The sequence below is a fragment of the Larimichthys crocea genome, chromosome XXIII, assembly GCF_000972845.2.
Source record: "Larimichthys crocea isolate SSNF chromosome XXIII, L_crocea_2.0, whole genome shotgun sequence".
NCBI classification, from domain to species: domain Eukaryota; kingdom Metazoa; phylum Chordata; class Actinopteri; family Sciaenidae; genus Larimichthys; species Larimichthys crocea.
Window position 1 is genome coordinate 3,168,612 of NC_040033.1, and position 15,800 is coordinate 3,184,411.

At 41.1% G+C, this 15,800-nt stretch overlaps 1 protein-coding gene across 1 annotated transcript in view; it reads right to left on the reverse strand.

Moving 5' to 3' along the window:
• The window catches only part of vstm2a (V-set and transmembrane domain containing 2A), an 83,550-nt gene extending 68,866 nt beyond the window's left edge, over positions 1-14,684 (reverse strand). Inside the window, exons 1-2 of the mRNA XM_027274468.1 lie at positions 14,137-14,684; positions 12,643-12,809 (exon numbers count right to left, since the gene is read on the reverse strand). Of these exons, the coding sequence (XP_027130269.1) occupies positions 12,643-12,809; positions 14,137-14,215 (246 nt within the window). The 5' untranslated portion in view covers positions 14,216-14,684. The remainder of the gene's footprint in view (positions 1-12,642; positions 12,810-14,136) is intronic.
• Between the last annotated feature and the right edge of the window lie 1,116 nt (positions 14,685-15,800).

A 15,800-nucleotide genomic window follows, 5' to 3' on the forward strand; every position in this document is an offset into this window, starting at 1 on the left:
AGAGCCGCTCAACACGGTACCACGTGTTACTCAATGAATTCCCCTTTTTTAAGACTGGAACGTTTTTAGCAAACTGAAAGAACCACAATCAAAAGTGACACAAATGACATGCAGCAAAAAACAAAGATTTCTTTCTATATTATTAAACATGTTGTCTTATTGAAGGAATCCCAACACACGTCTCCATACTAACATAAACATGTGACAAGTGAATATGATGAGTTATAATATAATATAATATAATATATATAATATAATATAATATAATATAATATAATATAAGAAAGGGGGTGGAAGTGGGGCTTATATGCTAAATGAACAGCAGCAGTAACAGAGGCAGAAGGGATGCACATATTATATTTTTTAATTATATTATTCAAAACTAAATCATACATAAAAATATGTTTTTAGTAAAAACATAATATTATATTATATTTTATGCCGTCATTTGGTGTAAAAGTGTCTGATGGTTATTCACATATTTAATCAGTATTCAACATTCATTACTTTTCAACATATTGAATTTTAGGCTAGAAGAAAGATTGACAAAATAAATAAATATGAAAAAAGTATTATTTTTATGATGAAGAAAAGCAGAATCTGTTTGACCCTCAGAAGTGAGGAAATGAAGCGAAAGAAAACAACTAGCATCATATATCATAAATATTAAGACAGGTTAGATTCATAGCTTGAACAGCTCACAGGCTTTGTTCCAGTTATGGTAAATGGTAAATGGACTGTGCTTATGTAGCGTCTTATTCACACACACAGACAGACACACACACACACACACACACACACTACACACACACACACACACACACACACACACACACACACACACACACCCACCAACACACAACACCACACAACACACCGCACACCTTCAGGAGCATCTGATCATCTGATTAGTGGATGACCTGCTTCCACCTCCGAGCCACAGCCACGTTATGCATGTTATTAATTATGATCCAAAAAAAAAAAAGCAAAATCAATAAAAACAACACCAAGGCGACTAATTCTGCACTCTTTTGCGATTGCAGCTGACTTGAAGCCTGCGATGACAAACTAAATAGAACTGTAAATCACGCCGGACGTCGTGCGTCCAGATCAACAGCATCTGTCCGGCTCTTACCACCACGTCAGTCCAGTCTGTAGTTAATCTTGTGGTGTCGTACATAAAGTCAAAGGTGAAAACATGGTGGAGGTAAAAAAATACCCCAACACCAAATAAGTACACCCAGAGGCTGTCAATTTCTGCTTGCTGCTGTGCCCTCCATCGTAGAATCAGAAAGCATAGAGAGAGAAGAGAACACGGCCTCGTGGGTAAGGTGTTGGCTGAGGGCTATGTCACACACGGTGGACCATGAGCCTCATTTCAAGTATTTCAATTGAAAAAAACACATAGGGAATTCCCCTTTTGGTTTCAAACCCTAAATCCCTCTTATTCTGAAGAGGTGGATTCCGATTCTCTCGCGGTCTGATCTTCTTTTTATCCAGCTAATCCGGCTGTATTGTTTGCCATAAGATCAATTATTGAGTAAATCTTTACAACCCTGTCCACTGGTAATTCATTGGTGGGGGATTATGTTTGGATATAAGGAGGGGAGGAAAAAAAGAGAAAAGAGGAGAAAAGGCTGAGTTAGATCTGAGGAGGTAACTCTTCCTTTCAGCAAGCCGCTCACTGAGTTTTGCAGTCGAGTATTTACATTCCTACCCAGTCAGAATAAATACATGAAAAATAAAAACAGTCAGAATCAATGAAGCTCTCTCTATGAGGAAGAGAAAGCATTGCGTATCTCCGATATCAGAAAAGCTACACCTTGACAGTATGAATTTGGAAGCAAAGGCACAAGAAATCAGAGACGATGCCGGAGACCGACACAGACGTGTGCTGTTTAAAATTCATCTTGCATTTCATTCCTCAAATACCGCCCGGAGTGGGTGAGGGTTGACTCTGCTGGAGTCAAATCTGGATTCATCTGACCTGGGATATGTTAAAAGGGTGGAATCAGGTGTTAGAAAAGTCAGATGATTTTTTTTAAAAACAGACATGAGCGAGTTTGCCCTCAGTTGGACCAGCAGGGAAAAAGGGATCATCGGAGGCCTGCGGTCAGAAACAAATGGCCATTACATAAAACATCCACCGGTGCACTTGGACCAAAATGCACTCGAACCATGGCGAGCTTTACCTCTCTTAACAAGTGAGTTTATAAATCCAGTGGGTGTAACAGCAAGGAAGCATAAATCCATCGGCCGCCGGTATCCTGAGTGACTTACTGTCTGCCTCTCCGCCCCTCCATCAACGCCGGACTGCACTCGTGCAGCCTCCTCCAAACCTCGCTGAGATAACTGCACCGGGAGTCAATATGATGCGCCAGGCGTAGTCCCGGAACTGCTCTCATCATCAGCCTGGCGCCTGCCATAACACACACATACACGCATGGAATCATCTGTAACATTGTAATGGTTTCCAAATGGTGTGTGGTGAATATGAGTTTCTCACAGGAGGCTGCAGTTTTGTGCGTGAGCATGTACCGACACACGAGAGAGCCTGCTGCTTTCATTTTGGACTAGTGGACTGTAGACGGCTCGCTGTCGGCTCCTCTACAGTTATCAGTCGGTGAAAGGAGAAGGAAGGAAGGTTGGAAGGGAAATGAAGTAAAAGCTGCTGCATCACTGCATTGTGCAAACACTGGCCTTGTGTCGGGCTACACACTCACCATCCCTCATCTAAACTAAAATAAATTCAAATGAGTCACTTTGTTTCCTTCAGGTTTACACTTCCAGAGCAGATCTATGATTTAAAAACTAATTTATGATCAATAACACTGTAAAAACCAGTAATTATAATGAAATGAGAAAGGCTTCCGTGGTTATTGATTTGTCTCGAGGTCATCAAATCGCGTACAATGATGACGTTTTCAGCCTTAAGACCACTGTTCATGCTGAGGACATAAATCTGTAAAATCCAACACAATTAATCTCCGAGACAGCATCGCATGAAAAAAAATGCAAAAAAATCAAATGGCAGATGAATCAGAAATGCACCTTTGCGCTCTGAACCTCTGAGTAGATGTGTGTGTCGGAAGGCCGACAGCACGGCGAGCACAAACAGCGATTTATTAGCACATTACTAAAGAACATTTTGCTGAAAACTGACCTGAACTGACATTGGACAAGTTTTTAAGATGCTCTAGAGTGCTGCAGCACCCTTACCAACAGGAAAGTGAATTGAACAGAATGGTGACATCACTGCTTCCTGCAGTAAGGTTTAAAACAAATGAGTTGAATGGCTTGTATGAAAGGAAACAAAAAAAAAAACTGTTTTAAAAAAATATAATCCTAAAACAAGTCTCATAATTATAGATAGGTTGTTGTACAAATATAGTCTTTAGTTTGGGACTATTTCAGCGATGGATTAATCCACATTTTGTTCTTGTGTGTTTGATGCAGCAAGAAAAGTGTGTGTAGGACGAGTCAAAATAAACTCCAGTGTGTGTGGGTGTGTCATGGTAAAAGTAGCATGTGACCCGTGCAACACTGTGGCTCACTGAAGTTTAACAACATCAACAACAGTGAACAGAGGTCGATACCACCCAGGACAGGGGTCACCCACAATGTTCACCGTCTTCGTTGTTCAAACCTTTGTAGTGTGCTGGCTGCGTCACGTTTATTTCAGTAGCATTGAATCCAGCAGATGATGTACAAGGTCAAAACACTTTGGATGAAAGCACATAGCAATTTCTTAAAAAGGTACATTCTTTGTTGTGTCTCGGTGCTTATGCTCATGGTTACAGGGTTTATGAGTCAGCACAATGCCAGGGCGCTAAAATCATGACAGATTTTATTGGCAGTCCATGATTGAAGAGTTGTTTTAGAGGATCACAGCTTCGCACAAGCATTTCTTTTTTTGTTTTAGAGGTGTTAAGGAGAAGAAGACATGCAGTTTATTAAAGATGTCAAGACAGGGCTCATGCCTCCTCCTCCTCCTCCCTCCTCCTCCTCCTCCTCCCACTCATCATCATACACAGGCCTACAAAGGCAGTGTCGTCTCGCGTAGTTAATTAAGTGCCTATATTATATATATATATATATAGATATAGATTATATATATAGTATATTAATATATTAATATAGATATATCTATATATATATATTTTAGGATTCTATTAAGAGAGAGAGAGAGAGAGAGAGAGGAGGTGTGCAACAGTTGGTGTGTATGACAAACAATAAAGCTCATGGTGGAGAAGGTACTGAAAATCGTACTCAAGTAAGAATTACAGTACTGAAACTCAACTACAAGTAAACACTTCCGATGTTTAAATAATCTTTCTCAGGGTTCAGTTACTTTTTAACCGATGATGTATAATGCATTACAAACAGCAGGCAGTCAATGGAAAGAGGAGATCAGTGGTAAAAATATCTGCTTTCAACATATTTCTCAGAGCTATATAAAAGGAATCAATGGGTCAATGGAGGCCATGGGTTCAAATAAATACCAGATAAATTAAGAATTCAAATGTTTTTGAACCTGTGTAGAATACTGAAATTAGTAGAAATTCCTCCCAGTGCACTGAATCCAGGCCGCCACCTGATCTGTCTCCTACTCCTAAACCTTCAACTGTTCAGTGTGGTCACCTCTCCAAACCTGCAGCGTTTGTTCTGGTTTTCATCGGCGTGCTGCGTGTTTTCTGTCAGATTAACTTGAAGACGTGGAAAACACTACAACAGATACTGGAAACTATCGCCGCACATTACGATGTGGCGGGCTCTATCAACCAGCCTAATTGGTTAACATGGGGGTGTGGGGGGGGCACTTCTGCGTGTCCCTGGTGGCAGAACAAAAATGCTGATGAAAGGTTTGGATAAAACTACAAGTAGCCCCAAACATGACTTAATTACAGTGAGTGAGTAAACACATCCCTAGGGGAAGTGGTCATTTTGTCAGGGATGTATCTACTCCGTCCATGAAATCCTTGAAACAACCAGCTTGAGTGAAAATTCAGTAGCCAATATTTCTGCAGAAATACTGATTGAACAGTGTTAAAGGTAGATAAAAAAACTCCACAAATAAAATCTTTGGTACTTAATCCGTGTGCGATGTGTTAGTCAGAACTATCTTTCACCCTCAGTATATAATCAGGCTGTGGACACAGTACCTGTCGTAGATACCATTCATTGCTGGTATGACAAAAGAATATATACCAACCATATTACTGTCTGGTGTGCTTGTGAATAACCAACCAATAATTGCTGGTAATTGTGGAATAATGGACAAGACGAACTCCTAAGAAGGTTATGCCAACGTTTTCTAGTAAGAGGGCATTAGTGTCTCACAATGGTTGACGGAGTGGGAGTGTCCTGGAATATGATGACTGTCTGGTTCCGGGAGATGACAGACGGGGGCTCGTCGTCGACTCTGCAATCTACCTTCTCCATATTGATAATCTGATTCAGTCCCTGCTTTTCTGTTCTGAAAAATCAAAGCCTGGAATGACTCATGGACTGTTCACGCCAAACAAACATAATGCGTTTTGACATTTGCAGGTCACAGAGAGGATTTTTTTTCCCCCTCTCAAGGGATTTTATTTGTGGTTTGGATTTGCACAATTTTAAATTTGGTCTGCCTTGTACAATAAATCAGACAGTCTCCAGCTCAATCATTTCTGTGCTTTTTGCTCTGCAACACGACCTGATTTCGCATAAAGATGAGAGTTTGAATGTTAATAAGCAGTTAAAACAAGCCAAACATTTAGAAAAGCATGCGCCTGCAGCCTAATCAGTAAATAAGGTTAATAGATGAAGCTGCTTCTTCAACTCTGCGAGGAGCAATCTTTCCCTCTGAACTCTAATGTGCCAAAAAAACCCTGATGTGGAACTTTAAATGGCTTGTTGTTGGATGATCCAGAGCAGCTTCCGCTCATGGTGCTGCAGAGGAATGAGAGATGGCGGGAGGGATTGAAGGACTGCGCAGATGGAAAAAAACATATGGGAGGTGTGATGCAATAGGCATACAGATGCCTTCGGGGAAATACTGGGAGAGGTTCATACATGCATGCACGACCAATCTTCATTACTGCCCACGTGAATCTACACAACTCTGCGCACTGGCACAGAACTGTATGACATGAACGCCACAAAGTGTGGACTTTGTTTCACTGAAGCTGTCCGTTGCTTCATTCATCTGATGAGGGAAGGACAGCTAGCCAGCTAGTCGGGTTAGCAACAAACAAAAGATGCGTGTATTTGGAGTGCTCATTGGCAAGTCTGTTTGCTGGCAACATTCTGTTCATACACTATAATCTAAAGTCCCCTGAGGGCTTTATGCCTTGAACAGATAAGAATATCAGACCAATATGATTGGAGTTTCTGTGTTTCTTGTTGTTCCCGTTTATTGTTTTTATTCCATTGCATTTGCAACAATCGATCTGCACAAAAAAGAGACAATGTGGTTTCATTGGAATAGTTACTGCTCTTTAGTTCTTCAGCTGTGAACATTCACCCTCTTGTAGATGTCCAAACAGTCATGGACTGTGCACTTTGAGCTCAACATACAAATGTCTGCGCTCTGATCTTAAAAGGACACCTTACATTATAATTTATCCTGGTTACTTGCTGGCTGGCATTTGTTACTTCTAAAACAAGTCCAGTCAAAAAAAACTTTTTCAAAACACTTTGCTGCTCGATATGAACTCTTTAGAATTTAATTTAAAACACAAACAAAAGCCAAATTTCATACTCCGTGTGTTCTTGGCCCAGTCTCACAAATTCAGTGCCTAGGGACGTCAACTGCATTTCCCAGGTAAGTAATTAAGTCAGAAAGTAATTAAGAAACTTATCATATGTAGCCATTTTGAAAGCAGAATTAAAAAAGTTGTACAAAGATGCAAAGCATTTCATAGGAAGGACCATATGGACCAAAGATGAGAAGTTGAATACACACTACAGATGACAAGTTGATTTTCAGTTGACGGTTGAACCACAGCCTTAATATACATTGGCAAACACCCGTTGTATCTGTTGTCAGCATTTAGGTTCCCTTCTGAGACGACTTTACTCCATCATTGGGCTTCAGGAACAACTCCAGTATATCTGTCTTCAGCCTCTGCCACGTGTTCCACCAAATGTGCAATGTCAAAACTGATAATGAATACAAACATCAGGACAAAAACTTTTGCTGCATTGTTTGGGTGAAGAACTCAGGGCAAGAAAGCTCAATGAAATACCTTGGTAAGATTTGCTGATCAGACTGTTCTATAGTCTAAAAAATCGGGGGAAAAAACTGCTGTGTCACCACAAGTTACAAACTTCGGCGATGCAGAGCCAGCCCTTCTTCTGATAACCTAAGAAGCCTAGTGGACATGTAAGACATCAACAGCTCATTGATATTTTGGCAGAGTCAATTTTGTTTTTTGCCTTAAGAATTTAGATGGATTTTAAATTCAATCTGAAATTTAACATAAAGCCGTGTAATAAAGTCAACTCCGGGTGTTATTGAACATGAGTCTTTGTTACCTGACAGAAGAATTGTAGACATTGCAATGGTTTCTTGGCTAAGAAATACAATACATTACAATAATAAAGACAAACATAGACAAACTGGATGATTTGTTGGAGCTGTTGGAAAAAGAGTGGATGGGTTTGGCGATGTGCCTTAAATGAACAAACAGGACTAAATAAACTGGCTTGAGATGTTACTACTCGGATTTCAACAGGGAGCCAAAAATGATTTGGTTTCTGGAAAACAATTTTCAATTTGAAGCCAAGGAACCTAAGGGCTGTTATAGAAAGTCAAAGGTCTGGTTCAGCGCAAAGACCAGAACTTCAATTTTGTTTTGATTTAGCTGCAAGGAGCCGCGAGACATCCAGGAACTATCTCCTTAAGAAAAACTTAATTATATTATAAACCTCATATTGAGTGTTGAGTGTTGTCCAGCTCCGTCTCCCAGAGATGAAATAAAAACACATCTATTGTGCAGCAGAGATGCAAAGAAAATGGCACGACATGATTTAAACACAATGCTGATTCATTTTAATGAACAAATCAGCAACATTGAAATACATTCAGTGACATCATGTTTCATTTGTTTTCCATCGATGTGCGCTCGTAGCAACTCCAGCCTAATTAATGCTTCATGGATAAATATAGGCTCTCATGGCACTTAGGGAGGTTTGGGAAAGACTGTAGATAACAGGAAGCATTTACTGTATAAATACTATATCAAGTTTTGGTCGCCTAAACCACATGTGACACTGCCCCCTCCCACTTCCTTGATTAACATTTTTACCAGTGAACATACAGAGTTTGCAGTGAACATACAGAGTTTGCAACTTTTAAAAGAAGTGGATCTGCAGGGACACGACTCTACTTGATCAGTATGGCACACTGCACATCTTCATCCATCTCATTACTGTCATCTCGGACAGTTGATTTCAAAAAAATATAATGTGCACTTACAAATGAAAGAAAAAAGGCTTTGCTGTTACATTTTATAACAAGCATCAAAGATGCTTGCCATGCTTTTTAAATGACAGAAGTGCTATGTAAGCCCTCCAACAAACTACTTCCCCTGCTCATAACTTAATATCTTCTCAAATCCATAAAAAAACAATACGCAGAATTATATTCTTTCTGTCTTTCCAGAGCTAGTAATCCAAATACCAAAAACCAGCCCAGAGCATGCAACAAAATATCAAACAACACCACATAATCATGTGTAATCGCGCCCCGTGCTGCCTGGGTTTCCAGTAAGAAACTGCAGCCAAACTGCCATATAGAGTGATGACCCGTTGCTTCTGCAGCAATCTGCTCATGTTCTGTTACAGCAAATGTTTAGCTCACACTCGCGCTGCGCCATCACTCCCCTCCCTGTGTATCTTTACTCTTTGACTTGAATCAACAACATCACAAGTGTAGCAAATCCCCGCCAGCAGCGTGAATCCTCTTTGTCATGGAGGTGTGAATATTTTGCTTCTGTGTCTCTGTGTTTGTGCATAATTATGAACTGGCAGCGTGTCATTTATAATCTGAGAGGAATCATTTACCACTTGTGGAAGCTGGAGCCAAACAGCAGCTTTCTCTATTGACGTTTTTTTTTTTTTTCTCTCTCTCTTTCTCTCTAATCCATGTCCAGTGCTGCCTCACAGAATGAAATCTCTTACTTTATTATGTTCATCATATACAAAAAAAAAAAAAAAAATCTCAATGAATACTTTCTGGGATGTTGATTAATCTGCTGCTGAAAATAGTCCCCAACAAATAAAGTGTTTCCTCTTGTTTGCGTCCTGTTTTGTTCTGGCAGTCAAAATTGGTTTCTTTTAAACCAAACCACAACGTGAACCCAGACAGAACTGAATCGTATTCTCATCAAACCTCAACCACAGCTGCGTGTTTTGTAATGGTAACAAATATTGACATTCTGCCACCAGAAGAGGGTTACACACGTTGATCTGGAGAGTAATTTGATTTCATTTGGAGGGACTGCAGTTCAACATTTCCAGCTTTGTAACACTGACATCTTCTCAGAATGTTTGATTAATGTTTGAGATGAATAAATAAGTTCTTGTTGGACGTCTCAGTTTCTTTGGAGATACCAAACTGGTATATGGTCGAGGTCTCAGAGAAGCGGTTATGAAACGATGCACAACACATCTAGAACGTTTCCGTTTGATGAAGCCATTTCTTTGTTGAGTTATTTATTTTAACATAGGAAATGCAGATAAACGTTAATACATTATGTGACAGATGCTTTGTATATGAGCCTTCTAACTCAAGGTGTTAAACACGTGCCATAAAAAAAAATCATTAAACAGCACAATTAAACACAACTGTGTACAGGACTGTGTGTGCACTGAAATGTATTCTCGGTGTGAGAGTGTGTGTATGAATATGAGATATGTATGCACAATTTGAATATTTTTTTTATCTGTTTTTACAGGGACAGAGTGAAATCAGATGATCTTGTTCAACCTTTGAGCCCCATGAAGGAGTTCAAATCTGCTTGAGTGCTATCTTATTACAGAGCAGACGAGGGGCCTGTAACTGTGGATGATTTCTGTATTAATAATGTCTTGACTTCATTCACTCAGCTCAGACATAAATGTAGATTAACACCCTCACACTTCTTTCTTTCTTTTTTTCTACATAAAAAAATGACTATCCAAATTAATGCTCCCAATTTGGAAATCTCTAAAGCTAATAACCAGACTCTAAGAGCCTCACGTTCAGGTTTGTAGATTTGCTTTCAGATGAAACAGCCGCAAAAGATCTCAAAGAGGCTCAGGGGGGAAAAAGATCTCAGGTTATTAATCTGCAGGATATCTGGACTAAATGCACACCAGGGTATTCAGACCTGTCCTGTTCATTTAATACAGAGAGATCCATCGACTACATTACTATCAGATAAAACTAATATCTTCACGTGGTAGATCACAAGCCTTAGGTTTTTACCTGTATTACAAAAGGAGTTCTTGCGTTACTGTATGATATAGATACTGCAACATTAGGCTGGTCACCATCAGTAGAGTGTAACTTTTTAAAGGTTGTAGCAAAAAACTGAACTTTAAAGCTCTGGAATAAAGAGAACTGTCTGACTTAATTAAGAAGTCTGCCGCATATGAAAAAGATTAGATCTGATGTAGCTGCTTTTTTTTTTTTTTAAGATATCCATTTCTCAACTACTTGAGTGGGCACATTTCAAAAGACCTGAATGATCAATCGGGTTCATTAACGTTCGTGAAAAGAAGTGACTGTTTAGCAGTAATGTATGGGTGCAGATTCATTTAGTTTCTACTCCATGGAACACACTGCAGAGATGCTGGTCACCCACCAGTTATGTCATATCGGGTGCTCTGTCAAGACAAGAGAATGGACTCATGTGGAAGGAAAACAATCCGATACATTGTGGTAATCTGTAACTTTTCGTGTGGATGCAGCTCAGTCCGGGTGGATTTTTTTCATGCCCTTGTGTTTTTCCTTTGTGATATGACCGCACAGCTTTGAATCAAATCTTCAAAAACACACATTAACACAGCCTCACAGCAGAATATTCATTTGCAAAGTTGAGAACTGAAGCGAAGGTTGTTGAGAGTTGAAGATAAAGTATCCACCCACCCATCCACCCGCCCGCTCTGACACTTTCCTCTCTCTCTCTCTATCTCTTTCTCCACTCTCTCCTTTGTGTCATCGTTTCAAAGATCCAACAAGTCTTTTCGTTTCCGTGCTTGCAGCTCATATTTGCATTTGTATTTGCATTCTAAGACATCGCGCTCATTTCCAGGAAACCAGCAGCTTCTCTCACACACACATCTCTCTCCCATTCAAACTGCAACACTGCAGGATAAACACACACACACACACATGGAGGCTTTCATTTCAAACAGCCATTTCCTGATAAGAAATGTAGGTAACAATGTGATGTCTGCATCAATAGGCCACTTCAGCCCCAACATCAAGAGTCACGTGGGATCAGCCCAACATCAAAGCCTGGCCGACGCCACTGTGAGAGCCCAGCAACAATGGAACAATAATTAAAGCCACATGGATATCCAGCCACCTCCCCCTGTCACACACACACACACACACACTCATATTGCTCATCCTCTTTGTCACAGGAATAAAAAGAGCACCGTTTGATGCCTGTCATGACAATACACTAACCCTTCCACATGTTCATGAGCAGCTACCTGCCACACAAAATCTAAGCAAGTCATTTCCATCCATTTTCAGAGCAGTGAGCGCGCTCAGACGCTCTTATCTCTCTAAGCAGCCAATCATTATTTGGGGGTGAGCGAAGCTGTCATGCAACAGCAATACATAACAAAAATGCCAAAGCACTTCCAATGCACTGTTTAATTAGGCAATATACAAGAATATGCTTTGGCTGCATTGATTCAGCCACTTTTTTATCCATTCATGAGTAGTCAGCCTCATTTACTTCATTTATTATGTAATTAATATCCAGAACGAGCTCTTTTTCTCCCACCACAGTAGTCTTTGATTAATGTTCTTATTTTTTTCACTTGATGAGACTGCTCCCTGCTCAGTGTGTAGACGGATTAGTTTAATTGTTTGAGGGAAAGAAGTGCAAGGAAATCTCAATCGAATATGGATATATATATATTAATATTATTATAGATAGTATATATATTATACGATAGATATCGATAATATATATATATAAGTATGAGCTGTGTATCCACATTTAGGGAGAATTCATTCATATTTAAATCCTTATTTTGATCTAACAGTGGCTCCTGGTCATATGAGGGGCTCTAGTTCAAGTTAAAGTAGTTTTCCTGGTCATATGAGGGGCTCTAGTTCAAGTTAAAGTAGTTTAAATCAGCTAACTTCCTCTTCACACTCCGAGGCAGCAGCTGTAGATTTGTGAAGGTCACAACATGTTGGTTCCTCTTATGAAAATAGGTCAATAAAAAGTTCTACCGTGAGCCTGACAGGGCTGCTACACACAAGCAAAACCATGGCGATGACATAAGGCGGTCGTGCGTAATAGCGCGGATACTTGTTGGATGTCCTTATTCCCTTTATGAGTGGGTGTGCTTGAAACATAACTCACACAGCACCTCAGCTCCTGACTGAAGAGCGAAACGAAACAAAAAGAAGAAGAAAGTCCCTTGTACCTCTTCAGCATCGACGTCCTCCTCGCTGTCAGTGGGTTCCGGCGCTTTCACGAACCACCACTGGATCTCCAAATAGACAGACGCGGTTCCGCTCTGGAAAGCACACGCCATTTCTATGTTTTGTCCCTCTTTAACCGTCATGTTAGAGGGCAGATCAGTGAAGCGACCTGCAGACGACAGAAAGAAGGAAGGATGGAAGGAAGGAAGGAAAGAAGGAAAGAGGAGGGGGTGGGGGGCATGATGGAGACAGTTGTGTGATTTCTGCACGCACAGACAGAAATGCCCCTGAATTAATCACTTAAACGGCGTGCTTGTGGCGGCGGTGCGCGGCCACGGGCAGCTGTGTTATTGAAAGGGAGCGCTTGATAAAGGTGCGTTTTGTGTTTTAATTGAAGGAGATGGCGCCCCCCTCCCCCCTCACTCCAACCCCCCCACACACACACCACCACCACACCACCGCCAGCCCCCCAAAGATACTGACGCGTCTTCATCAGGAATTTACATAACCAACAGTCGCACCATGGCTGCATTATCCAGATATTTAATTACGAACAGGCTGAATGTTTGATTATTTTTTATTCATATGTATCTCACATCTGTTATTTGTGCCTTTCTGTGACCGTTGTCAGACTTTACCATAAAATACTGAAAGAAAAAAGAAAACAAAACAAAAAAACCCTCGAATGCATCAGAATGAGGACAAACACAAGAAAGCAGAAATAAACGAGTTTGGTTTGAGGCGGGCTGAGCGAGGGGGGGAATCTAGCCCAGAGGAGAGCGCGGTGGCGACGGTAGAGTGAGGGAGATCCGTGTGTGCAAACTTTCACACTGGAAAAAAAAAAAAAAAAAAAATCATGTTCAATTCTTCATGAGAAAACTACAGACTATTTATAGGCTCGTGTGCGTCTGTCGTGGCGGTGCGGGGATGCAGCTGGGAGGAAGGAAGGAAGAAGAGGCTCAGAGGCGCTTTTGGAAATGTGGACAGCCGCTTTCAGCACCGCGGACAGCAGCCTGTATGCAGCAGCTGTCCGCGGTGCTGAAATCTATCTGCGGCCGCTCGCTCACTTTTCTTTAAAAGACATAAGTTGCGGCTCTCTGAGGCTGTTTTCTATCACGACAGGAGGAATAGGTGAGGGGGGAATAAAGAGAAGCAGCCGCCTGCTCCCCTCTGACACGATGTGGACTTCAAACAGTCACCAGTTGCTTTTTTTTTTCCTCCTCATCACTGGGTTGAACAAATAAAAACGCCACGTTTTGTGTCATATTTGTGTCTTTATTAAAGTCCATCTCACTCTGGGTATTCCCTCCAAACAGCCTCCTTCGCTTTTCCAGCAAGGCTGCGCACTTTTAACACTTTCTCCTACCGAGCAGCTCCCACCGTGCAGAGGAGGGGGGGCTGGGGGGTAGGGGGGGAGCAAGCCCGACACGATGACACCGACAAGGACCGTTTCCTTAAGAAGCTTCAAATAAACATACATGTAATGTTCTCCTTACCTTCAAAGGTGAATCCGAATTGCACGCAAAATCCGGCTAAGAAAACAAATCCAACAGTATCATGAGAGGTCCACATCATTCCAACGTTAGAGCGGTTGATTTTCTTTACATCAGTCGAAGGGGGGCAAAAAGACGAATCTCTCCACACGCGAAAAAATAAATAAAAAACAGACACACCAGCAAAAATCAAACAGTTGCTGGGCGAGTGTGTTTAAACGGAGATTGCCGGAGGTGGAACATGCTGCAAAACTACAGCTATTTGTTCATTTGCCGAAGTTCTTCTTTATGTTTTTTTGAAATCTTTTTTTTTATTCCTCCTCCGTGCCTGTCTCTCTGCAGGAGAGACTGTCGACTGCTTGGCTGCTGCTGCTGCTGCTGCTGCTGCTGCTGCTGCTGAAGTCTGTAGAATAACCGGGCTGCGGTCTTCGTCTGCGCTACCGGAGAGACGTCAGTCTAGTGGATCACTGTGGCATCCACACACACACTTACACACACACACACTCCTTCTCTCACACACACACACACACACGCACACACACTCCACACCTCTGCAAATCCTCATCCGGCCTCTTACTGTCACCTTGACCGCTTGATTTTATTGTATTTCTTTATATGGGAAACACATTGTGGTTAAATAACTGCCTCCGTATGAAGCACTTTATTTTGAAAATTCTTTAGAATGCTGCGCAGTTTGCTGTTGGTGTCTTATGCTGTACTTTTTACCACACTCACACACATCAAATCTGCTTCTTCACAAACAAGAATAAGATCAGCGACCCGGCCAGTCAGGCAGGGCGAGCACAGCATGTCCTGAGTCATTAAGATAGAAGAGATCTTGCCGGAATGTTATTAGTCTCCATGGGGCAGAGACTGAGAACACGCTGCCCTTTGTTACAAATGGGCACAAATTGTGCCACTCTTAATATTAGCTCTTAATTGATTTCAAAGGCCAATCAGGGATCATCCTTTTAGGAGGAGCACTTTGCCACTGGTCTCTGCTGTCATCTGGATCACAGCAGACACACAACTGTACTTTGAGTACTAAGGTGACACTTCAAAAAAATACAATGATTTTTGTATTTTTTTTTTGATGTAATCAGGTGTGCGAGACAAATATATAAATGAACAGAGATATAAAGTATTTCAAACTCCAGTTTAGATATAGATCTAACAAACATACAACATACATATCTCTCCATCTGTGGACATGTCTCATTAATGCATGTTACTAACCAAACTTCCCCGGAGTTTCTGTGCTCTGTCGTCCAGCAGGTTCTCGTGGATCGTGGCTGCTGCTGTGATCCTGCATGACGCCCACTACATATATTATTACTGTCATTATTACTACCATATCTATTACTGTAATCATTTTTATCATTCATTATAATTCATTGTCATTTTATCAGTCATTGTACAATATGTTTGTGTTGATTTGTTCTGTACACGTGACATCCATTGCACGTCTGTCCGTCCTGGGAGAGGGATCCCTCCTCTGTGGCTCTTCCTGAGGTTTCTTCCACATTTTTTTCCCTGTTAAAGGGTTTTTGTGGGCAAGTTTTTCCTCACTCGAACCGAGGGTCTAAGGACAGAGGGTGTCACTCCCTGTACAGATTGTAAAGCCCTCTGAGGCAAATGTACTTTGTGACTTTGGGCTATACAAATAA